At 32.2% G+C, this 11,308-nt stretch overlaps 2 protein-coding genes across 2 annotated transcripts; one reads left to right on the forward strand and one right to left on the reverse strand.

The window, feature by feature from the left end:
* Positions 1-990: 990 nt before the first annotated feature.
* On the forward strand, positions 991-4,053 carry LOC137814571 (protein BIC1). Its single transcript, XM_068617379.2, has 2 exons — positions 991-1,654; positions 3,897-4,053. Exons 1-2 carry the CDS (start codon positions 1,140-1,142, stop codon positions 3,991-3,993), a joined length of 612 nt encoding a protein of 203 aa, XP_068473480.1. The 5' UTR covers positions 991-1,139; the 3' UTR covers positions 3,994-4,053.
* EMB1345 (Transducin/WD40 repeat-like superfamily protein) lies at positions 2,649-8,703 on the reverse strand. The gene is made up of 10 exons (XM_068617377.1): positions 8,178-8,703; positions 7,911-8,057; positions 7,593-7,811; positions 7,401-7,465; positions 7,146-7,211; positions 6,984-7,055; positions 5,614-5,676; positions 5,068-5,137; positions 3,645-3,728; positions 2,649-2,962 (listed from the first exon to the last, which is right to left on the reverse strand). Exons 1-10 carry the CDS (start codon positions 8,349-8,351, stop codon positions 2,897-2,899), a joined length of 1,026 nt encoding a protein of 341 aa, XP_068473478.1. The 5' UTR covers positions 8,352-8,703; the 3' UTR covers positions 2,649-2,896.
* Between the last annotated feature and the right edge of the window lie 2,605 nt (positions 8,704-11,308).

Genomic DNA, 11,308 nt, shown 5'->3' on the forward strand with positions numbered 1-11,308 from the left:
ACTTATCACATTATTATTGTTTTTCCCTCTCTAAAATGCGTCCAAGTTCATTATTTATTTTTGGAAAGTTATTTATGAGAATTTGAGATAGTGAAGTATTTGTTTTCTAATAACGATGGTTAGTGTGAGAGTGTTTGATATGAAATTGACAAAAGAACTTGCAATTGCAATTGATTAAAATGGGATTTCTCTTTTATTTCCCCTCCCCCACCACAATGAGTGGTCACACAAAATCCTGATTGATTTCTCAGTTTTAAATTTGTAACAAAATATCTCTATTCAATAGTAATTTTAAGTTTTTTCCTTAGTGTAATTGAAAAGGCAGTATTTTTTTAAGAAGTTTTGAGGTAGAATAAAAGATGTTTAAATTTATGCAGTAACTACTTTTACACTTATTATTTCGTGTTTGATCTGTTATTTTCAAAAGAAAATTTGTTCATTTTGTTCTGTTTTTAAATTCAATTATAAAAAAGTGATGTTTTTGTGTGATATGAAGACCTCACACTAATATTCCTCTAAGGGGGGGAATTGAAAAGAAAACACAAATATCTTTTCTGGCATCTAAAGAGTATCTGTCTGTCTCATCAAAAGCACGTTAGAACACAATTATATGTATTTTGGACTGAATAAGGATGAAAATGATAAATATTAGCATTGTGAACGAAAAAGAATGGAAAAAGAAAAATCAAATATCCGAAGCTGATTGGTTGAAAGGCAAGAATCATAGAGAGAGAAAGAGAGGCATAGGCATATGCAGATGAACGTCAACCTCACAATCCTCCAAAAATCAATCCAAGGAATCGTGCTTTCTATTTTATTTTTTTTCATTCCATTTTGGCATATTAATTAACAGTGAGGGAGTGGAAAGTAAGAGACCACAGAAATAGAATCCCATCTCAAACAAGACACGTACGTTTGTCAGTTACCATAGAAAAGAAACTCTTTGTGGGCGACGTGTAAACTGATTTCTCACTCACTCCCTTTGCTTTATTCCCCACACAAACCCACCCCTTCTTCAATTTCAAATCTCCTCTACACACACCAAGATAGCAACTCATCAAAAGGGTTACAGCAGCAAATAAAATCACTCTTTTTTCTCTCTCTCTTTCTCTGCATGAAAAGAAAACAAGCAACCTTTCATGGCTCACCAATCCGCTGCTGAATCTGATGACCAGATTCTTTCAAAGTCATTGGACCTTAACAGTCCCCATCCAAGTAAAGATATCATCAAGATGGAGCAGCAGCAGCAGCAACAAGACCCCTTCTTCTCCTTGAGCAAAGCTAACCAGGATGGTATTGATAGAGATAAGGGTGTTGCAAAGCAAGACCCATCTGCTTCGAAACCCCTTCTTTGCAATGAGGAGAAAATGGCATTGCAAGAGGATGCAATAATGGATGGTGTTGCCAAAGAAAGTAGCGTAGCAGAGGCTTTAGAAGAGGATAGTGGACGCGAGAGGCTGAAGCGGCATAGAGTTGAGGTGGCTGGGAGAGTTTGGATTCCTGATATGTGGGGTCAGGAGGAGCTGTTGAAGGATTGGATAGATTGCAGTGCATTTGATGCCCCTTTGGTTCCAAGCAGAATCGCCACTGCACGAGAGGCTTTGGTTGAAGAGTGTACAAGAGCAAATGCTGCTGGACTAAGAATAGAGAACAGGTGTTAGATTTTTCGTTTCTGTGATTCAGTTTAACGACAACCACATATTCATCACGGATTGTTTGGTAATCCTAATCTTTATATAATCCGATTTGTTTTTTTTTTTTTTGGATGACAATTTTCATTTTCGGAGATTTTTTTAAGATACATTTGAAAAACTCAACCGACATTTCGGAAGTTAAATTTTATACACTAGGAAGTTCTTATATTTTATTCGCTGTGATTATGCTTTCAGTTTCAGCACTTGTGTCTTTCTTTCGAGAAAAAACAAGCCATTAGTTCAAACGTTTTCCCAAATGGTCTCTCGCTCAGAAGCAAACCTTCACCCTGAAATGTCTAAGTTGAAGCTTCCAAAATATAATGTAAATAATTTTCAGCCTTTGAAAAATAATTACGATAGTGTTTTTTCAAGGAAGAGAAAGATACGTAGGGTTAAAAGATGCATCGTTTCTAACTCAAGCATAATTAATTTCAAAAAATGCCAACGATTTAAACGAACACAATTTGGATAGAAGAAATTTTATTCACCAAAACAGAAGTGCATCTCTTTAGTCACAATTCATCAAAACTCTATTTCAAATTGTATAGTCAAATATTCCAGTACTTATCAGAATTAATATAACAGTTCTATTTACCAAAAAAAAGTGAAGGAATCATTTGCATTCATGTCATCTAACTCTGTAGTGTATATCTCGATATTACTATTTATTATGCTCATTTTTTTATACACTAGTCCTCCCTGTGCAATAGAGTATACTAGTGAAAATGTGAAATTTACTGCTAACAAAATTTAGTGAAAACTCAAAGCTAGCTTTGTGACCCGTCAAGAAATTATGGGCATGGGGTTTGCTACTCAATTACATGTTGCTAAAGTTATGGAAATCAGTTCGGACATCAAGTTGCCACACCGTGATTAGTGAGTATCCTTCCTCTTCATTCTATCACTATAACTCACGGAAGCAAAGCATATTTACGATCCCAGTTCACCCTAGAGTAAGTAAACTTTTAGCAACTCTTGAGCAAAAATGTAAAGTTTAGTTGACAGTAATTACAATTTACAGTCACACTCCTGACTTCCCTAAAAAAATACAACAATCGGTATCTGTTTCAATTTTTTAGTAAATATAACTTCAGAGAATAGAAAAAGAACTAAGGGGGTGCCTGCACATCTAGCACTTCTATAGGCTCCACCAGTATAAATTTCTGCTACTCATAGCAAATGAGAAAAAACTAGCATCACCATTATGATATCAGCTCCCACACCTTGATTGTCCCATCATCGCTTGCAGAGGCTAGCACCGGCTTCTCCTGTTTAGTAAATAAAACTGTTACCAATTGCAGAAACAGACACAGGAAGCAAAAACTGCTGATATAGGTCACCATTCTCTAAATATGCAAATGATTGTTTGATTTAAGAAAAAATAATCGTTTTTATTTTCTGTTTACTTTTAGTTACAGAATTGCTTTCTTGTTTGTACTTGATTCTTTGAAAGATTTGAGCACGAAACAACAAAAAGAATAAAAAGTTATCTTCGTTGTTATTATACAAAATCTTTAGAAACAGGAAACAGAGTTGTATTTATAACAAATAGTGAAAGGAGAACAAATAGTGAAAGGAGAGAACTTTTTTCTTAAATCAAATGGCCCCTAAGTTTTTGTAAGCTATTAAGGTGTCCTTAGCAAACTACATTTTTTTAAATTTCTTTTAACACTAATGTATTTTATCCTTCGTGGTGCAAAGTCTGCCAATGCCTATCAGTTAAACACATTACTGATAGAATACCAACAAACCACAATTACTTCATTGATCATACAAGTTATCAGAATGATATTAAGAGGCCACTATTCAGACACAGACACGATCAGATAAGAGCATTATCTAATTTAGCTGTGAAATCCACCATTCCACCCACTCGATGTGTGTGGATGGAGAGAGATACTCATTGCATTATCAATGTGATTCCATTAGAGTAGCGTCTAAGAATCTTACCCCAGGGCTCCACTGCACAAAATTTACATCCATGTCATGGGCCTTCTCTTTCTTCAGCAGCAACTTGTAGAGAGGACCACCAACCTATGTTAGTTATAAGCAAGCAATAAAATTGTCAATTTTAACCTGTTTTTTCTAGATAGTGATATGCATCTACGAAGACACAGTCAATTATTTAAAATCCTTGTGTTCAATTTTGGTCATTATTTTACGACACAATCATACAATCTTATAGTAGTTTGAATTTTTCAGGGACTTGGATTTCAATGATCTATCCCTTAATAACAAGAGCACAACTGTAGAGGTTCAAAACACCCCAACGTTTTCAGACACTGAGAAGAGCATCTAAACAAACGGATCACATGCAAGTTCGAAAATATACATTGAAACTGAGAAGGGAGATTATTATATTAAGAAAAAATGGAAATCAGCTGCTCCAGCTCGTCAGTAAACTCAAACCAGTATGCAAGAACACCGTGCTAATCTCTTCAAAATAAAACATAGTTCAAAAAAAAACTGGATGCAGATAAATAAAGGTGCAAATACAGTTAATATTGTTATGACTGTGTGACTGAGCGTTCTCTGCGTTTAAGTTGTAAAGAAACATTTGGCATTGGTTTGTCATGTCTTTTGCTACTCTTGTCCTTGTTAGCAAGTACAAACAGATAAAGAAATCCAGGTTAATGATATGCACAAATAGCCAATAGCATCATAGAATCAGGAAGTGTCTGTGATTTAAAGTGCGTGATTTTACAGCAGAAAGGAATCTAGTAACAGACACAAAGAATCCTATGCTTCTCCTTTCTGTGCAGACTCCTACACTTTAGAATAAACATGCAAGGATAAAATATCGATATGCTCCCACTGGCATCCTAGGGAGTTAAAGTTACATGTCATGCTAAATAATGACACTTACTCTTCCCACCAGTAGTCAGAATGAGGAAAAAAGAGGTCCTTAAGTCGAGGGACCAACAGCCATAGTTGATCATCAAATTTTCTTATCATTAAAACCAGCAAATTCACAGCATAGGTTAGCTGGACATTTAAACTTTAAAGCAAACAAAGTCTATGCAATTTATTGTGCAGCCACAACTTACTAACTGTTATTCTCTTCCTAAGTAGGATACCCAATATACATGTGTGAGAATTCTCCAGCAGGAGAACACACATGCACTTTTCTGAGTTTGACAGGTGAATATTCAAGTTAACATTCTCATCTGTAGTTTCTTAAATATTCAATTAATAAACTAGTTCCAATCATAAATAACCTAACTTTTGATAATTACACTCTACATCCTGACAACAGAATTTATCTATTAGTCAATAGGTACACAGAGTACATTAGGAAAGAATGACCATAATGTGGCATTTGAACTGCTTATGTTATTGGGTAACTGCAGTAACTAGTAAACAATAGGCATACCTGACTTTCATTGTCATCCACAAAAAGGCGTATAGCATCATCAGCGGCTCCACTGGCAAAGATACCTTCTCTGTCATACCAGCACACAGGGTACAGAAATATCAGATTTATAAACAAAATTAGATAAGATGATACATCTCACATCTGATATCATGAAAACAAACATGAAGTGTATCATTATGTTCATCTGGCTATCAATTAAGAAAATGGAAAGAAATAAGTGAGGAACTAACGATTGAATCCACATAATCTGTATAAATTAATATGCTTACACGTTTCAAAGATTGAAAAGTGTAATACATCCACAATGTATGAAGAAAGCCAGCATACCCTTTTAAATATGGTGGTTGGTTGATTTACTTGATAACATAATAGTTCCATTTATTCCATTATAATGCTGCTTAATTTAACATCGTCAACAGCAGGAATAGGCATAGATAAAAATGATGGCATTCTCAAAGCCACACATATATTATACATCGAAATTCCGGTAACAAAAATAGCAACTTTATGTAAATGCCAAGTGAAATGCAAGTGTCATTTTACCTTGACCAATGAACTGAGAAAATTGTCCGATCATGATACCCTGTAAGAGTGCAAAGATGTCTCCTGAAATTCCAATAAGAAAAAAAAATTAAAATATACGAAAAGGAAAGGATTATATTAATATGTCTTCATTATTAAATGATCTGCTATAGTAAAAAATAGAGTATTATTAACCCAACCAATATGCAATTGATTTCATAATCTTTGAAAGAAATCAAAGATGGTGTTTCAATCTATTCCAAACTATTTTATGAATATAGCAGAATCAACAGTCAGATTACAACTTCAAAGATCAGATATATCAAAATCAGATCTTTCAAAATATTGAGTTTAAGATAAAGTGGCTGGGGAATCGTGGCACAACAGCAAGCAATAAATGGGTCATGATGTGGTCATCATAGTTATCAATCTCAAAGAGCACAGCACAGTGGCTAACTCTAAAATTGCTATAGCAGGATAACAGGATGGACACTATTTTAAATAATAATACAAACTAAAAAGGTAATAGTGCACATATAAATCCTCAAAAACAAAAGAAAACCCAAAAGTAAGGAAATTCATAATAAATAATAAGAGTCACAGTTTAAGCGCACAATCACCATCAATCTAGGAGCAATAAAGGCATAGTAATGAAGTCAAACTATGAAAGAAAATGATGAAATTAATAGAAAAAAAAATAACAAATTAGATCATTATCATAATGTGAACTGGAAAGTTGAAAGGGATAATAAATTATGGAACAAATTGAAAAAATATATCCTTAAAAGTCTGAAGGAAGAAAGGTCAATACAGAGGGAACTTATGATAGAATGGTAATAGAAGAAAGATTTTGAATCCTATTACGTTTTCGAAGCAAGAAACACATTAGAAAATTTGAAAGCAATCACAAATTTACCCAAAACAGGAAACCTAAACAACAGTGTTTCATAGTAGCCAGCTGTGATGGCAATTATTGGAAAATCTTCACTATTTGAATCCCATGGCAAACCAGGGCAGCTCCACTCCACTACAGCGTTATATTGATTGCTGTGGAGGGATAAGAGAAGAGGTCCTAAAAGCCAGGATGTTAAGAAGGGAAAGAATTAAGTATTAAAGATTCAAACAAAATCTGATTTTATATACTTCTATTGTTCCACTCGAGACTGTTAAAAGCTACTGGTTATGTCATAATACAGTCTACTTCCAGTCCATATGCTTTATCCCAAAAAATAGGTCCTCTACCACTTTACAATGTTCCTCTGGGAAAACCAGTTTCAGGATATAAGCAATAGCCCATAATAATAACATGCGTACATAAATGTGAATGGCTAGCATCAAATAGCTTCTTATAAAATATGAGATGTCAAAAAAGAAACTAGTGAAATACTAACCAAGGTGCAAATCCACCACCAGATTGAATCCCTATATTTTCTGTTCCCCATACCTTCACGGTAAGATCATCGCTGCCACAAAGGTTTGCCATCAACATGTCACAGAAGTTAAAGAAAATGGCAAAACAATTAAAGACGTGAACAAAAGAAATTTACGCATACCTACACGAAACCATTTTGTCACCACTCGCATTGAAGGAGAGTGCCCAGACAGTGGAAGTATGTCCACTGACAAATAACAACGTTATAAATAAATGAATTAAATTAAAATTAACAATAACATTAGTTTGAAGAATGATCATCATATATGCGCAATACATTTTACATAACAGACAGACAAAACACTCATTGCTACAAAGAGAAGAAAACAAAGAAGCTGTAAAATTGGAGGTGATGAGACAGAACAAGAAGTAGTACTTATTAGGTTCCCCAAGCGTTTGAACGCATTGCCAATCGTCACTATCACCTTCATCCGCCCAAACCTGGAAGAGATTCAGTGTTAACTTTATACATGGCTTAATCATTCATCCGCAAAGGAAGCAACCACAAGTAACAACAAAGAAAAAAAATGAAATTAAAAAGGCAGAGCCACTTTAGCATCCGCAATACCTTAATATTATTATCATAGCTACACGAAAATAAGATATCCTCTGTGGGATGCCACTTCACCATTTTCACATCCTGCGCATGTCCTTGCAGCACAGACACGCACTCAAACTCGTTCCCAGGCAGCACTTCCCATATCCAAACAGACTTATCTCTACTACAAGTTGCAAGCAACGTGCCAGACGCATTCCAACACACACTCTTCACTTCATTTTCATGTCCCTGTAGTAAAATCACATGCACCTCAAAGTAAACTTCAACTATCAAAGAACAAACATCTAAATTCAAAAAACAAAAAGGTTGACTTTAGCAATAACCTACCTCCAAAGTAGAAACACACTCAAAATCGCCACCAACATTTTCCCAAATGGCAGTGGTGGCGTCGAAACTTCCAGTGGCCAAAAGCTTCCCCGACGGTGACCAAGCACAAGATCGAACAGTTCGAGTGTGTGTTTCATCCAAAACCGCCTGCATTCCATTTTCACAATCAAAGTAAACTATTATAAACACGATTTTCTTCAATTGTGAAATGTACAAGAGAATTGAATTTTGCAATGATTGAGAATGGAAATTGATATGAGAAATGACCTTGCAGGCCCATAGGCCAGAGGAGAGGTTCTGCTCCCAGATTCGGACGGTTTTGTCGCCGCTGCAAGAAGCGAAGACGAGAGGAATACCGGCGTGTCCGGTGGCGGGGTTCCAATCCAAGCTCCAAACCCTATCGGTGTGACCTTCGAGTCTCTGAATCTCTTTCAACTCCATCTTCGCCAATCGCCTTTACTCTCTGCATACACCGAAAAAACACACCCCTTCGTTGATTCTCAACTCTCCACTCTGCTATTTCCTACTTTCTCACTCACCTCCACGCCACGCGTCAGAGAAAATTAGTGAAAATTATTTTAACAAACAGACAAAAACAAATCACCAATTGGGCTGCCGCCAATTCACCACGGGGTGAGAGCGCACGCGAAAACAAGCTACCTACTACTACACCGTTTTTGGGTTAAAGGATCTAATTATCATACTAATCCATGCCCATCATATCAAAAATATACCCTTGTCTTAAACTTAGTATACAGTTCACATGAATCATGGAGAAAATGTGTTTTCTAACAAAAACTAAAATTTAATTGAGTATTTAAATGATGTTCAAATTTTGTAAAAAAAAATCCATTTTTTAGAGATTTGTATGCATTAGGTTATGGTTTCGTCAAATTAAAGTAGTTAGTTTGTATTTAATTTTATCCAAACTCTATATTACAGGAAGTGGATTGGAGATATTTGATACATTTTATTACTTTAAAGAGTTAGCGTAAAATAAAAAATTATCTCTAAATTTTAGTTTTTTAATATAATTACGGGAATAATTGAACGATTAGAAAAAAATTATGTTACGAAGAGAAGTAGTTGGAGGAGGAAGAGTAGGAATAAGAAGGACAAAGTTGTTGGTAAAATTATCTTGTTATTTTGAAGTTTCATATGATATGATTTAATAGAATACTTTATTAAATGCATTACTAAGGCCAAATTCCATTATACATAGTCACAATTTGCAGTTAATAATATTAGGGTTTAGGGTTTAATAATATTATATTGATAATTTGTACCTATATATAAAGGAATTATATTTTATAATTATTTTTCGGTGTAAACATTTTATTTTTATATTTATTTTTTATGATATAATAAATTTGATTTATTTTTAAATGGTGAAATTGGAAAGGTTACTTAAATTGAAATTTAAAAAAATGAGTTTTAAAATTAAATTTAGAATAAATTGTTTGAGAAAAGTGTTTTATTAAAGAATTGTGGAGTAACAGGTGAAATGTGATTTTACAGGTGTTATTTTTTTTTGGCAAAAAAGTAATATATAAGAAAACTGTGAGAGGAAAAATACAAAAACATCTTAAAAACTATTTTTTGATACTATTTGATATTCTTTTGTGTCTTTTCTTTCATAACAAAGGTATACTTATGTGCACTCTTGTGGTATCTGTTATTTGTTTTTTTTTTCTTACAAAAGTATATTTTTCAAGCACATGAGGAAGAACGAAACCTAACACTGAGTTAAAAAAACAAAATGAGTGAAGATCAGGGAGAAAGAAATCGATAAGTTAAATCACATAGACAAACTATACATAAAGTTGGAATTTACCTTCGACAATAAGTTTTTAGTCATGAACAATTATATGTTGCTTTGTCAAAAGGTGTTTCTCAAGCTTCAACAAAAAATCTTATTAAAGGATACATTGAAGGAAAAGATGGAAAATTTACCAAAAATATTGTTTATAAAGATATTTTGTTATCTCAAAATCAAAATAAGGTATTGTTTGATTTATATATGTGTAACACATAAATATAAAATATGTTAACACTATACTTACACTATCTATTATTATATATTAAATATAGCATAATATGCAAGGAGTCCTTACCGTTAAATGAAAATATCAACACAAAGCATTTATACATTTGTATACACAAACAGATAATTGTCAAAATATAAATATATAAATATATATATATATATATATATATAATATGTTTCTCTTTATCTTAATATAAAGTCAACAAATAAAATATGCTTTTCTCAATTAAACTTATACCTAATTTATTTCTCATAAAACTAATCAAATCAAAGAAATTGAGAATGTTTTATCAGTTTATTGTACATATTGTTAGAGATCTTACCTAATCAATTTTTATATATATATATATAATTATATTTTATAACCTAATTTTATAAAGTTAAATTGGATTTTTAAAACTTATTGGTTTTGAAGATGCTTGACAAAAAAAACTCTAAAATAATATCCTAACAACATCTTGAAGTGAAACAAATGAGTAGTTTTCAATAAAAAAAAAATAGTTTATAATAATCTAACTTCTCATCCTTAAACCTAAATTGGATGTTAAATCAATACCTAATAAGACGCATTTGTAAATTGCCAACCCCATAGAGATTTATGTTTTTATTTAAAGGAATTGTACAACTCTATGTTTTATTAAATAATTTGTTATTTTATTTTATTTATTTAAATATTAAATTATTTAATTAAAAGTTGAAAAAAATAGTTCAAGACATATTCTTTTATTAAAGAATAAAAAACGAGATTAAATAGAATTAATAATAATAATGATATAGGTTATAAAAGTATATATAAAATAGCAAAGTAACGCAAAGTTAAATAAAACCAATTAAAACAAATATAATATGCTGAATCAATAAAATTTGTCATTCATAAACACTTTGCAATGTTTGCTCACCACATTTCACTGAAATAAAAAGGAAAAATGTATTTTCAACTCTCCTAAGTTTTACTCCATTATTAAATAGATAGTAAACTTTAATTCTATTAAATTAGATTGTCATATGAATAGATATATTGTATTTCAATTTTACTCTAATTGATCCCTGAATTGTACCTTTTTGTAAACAAACACTTAAAATTTAATTTATTTATAATTAATTATTAAAAATTATAATTTGTTTATAATTAGTGTTTTTCTAGCACATTTAAGTTAATTAATCTACAATAAATGTGAATAGTCCATTAAATATTTTCTTCTTATATAATCATTAAAATAAAATAAAAAATAGAATTAATTAAGATGAAATTGAATTAATGTGGTTATCTTGAAAAGGAGATAAAGCTTAAGGAACAATTAAAGTTTAAGATATTTATTTATAAAGAATGTCAATTTTTAGTATCCATGAG

Source organism: Phaseolus vulgaris, chromosome 1 (genome assembly GCF_051622355.1).
Source record: "Phaseolus vulgaris cultivar YP4 chromosome 1, ASM5162235v1, whole genome shotgun sequence".
NCBI classification, from domain to species: domain Eukaryota; kingdom Viridiplantae; phylum Streptophyta; class Magnoliopsida; order Fabales; family Fabaceae; genus Phaseolus; species Phaseolus vulgaris.

What these genes read in the sequence shown, in the direction of transcription:
- LOC137814571 (XM_068617379.2), top strand. Translation starts at nt 1,140, where the DNA reads ATGGCTCACCAATCCGCTGCTGAATCTGATGACCAGATTCTTTCAAAG. An exon ending in GGACTAAGAATAGAGAACAG is followed by an intron (nt 1,655 to 3,896) that starts GTGTTAGATTTT and finishes TGAATTTTTCAG; the next exon opens with GGACTTGGATTTCAATGATC.
- EMB1345 (XM_068617377.1), bottom strand. Translation starts at nt 8,351, where the DNA reads ATGGAGTTGAAAGAGATTCAGAGACTCGAAGGTCACACCGATAGGGTT. An exon ending in GACAAAATGGTTTCGTGTAG is followed by an intron (nt 7,056 to 7,145) that starts GTATGCGTAAAT and finishes CCTTTGTGGCAG; the next exon opens with CGATGATCTTACCGTGAAGG. An exon ending in GGTGGTGGATTTGCACCTTG is followed by an intron (nt 5,677 to 6,983) that starts GTTAGTATTTCA and finishes TTGGAATTTCAG; the next exon opens with GAGACATCTTTGCACTCTTA.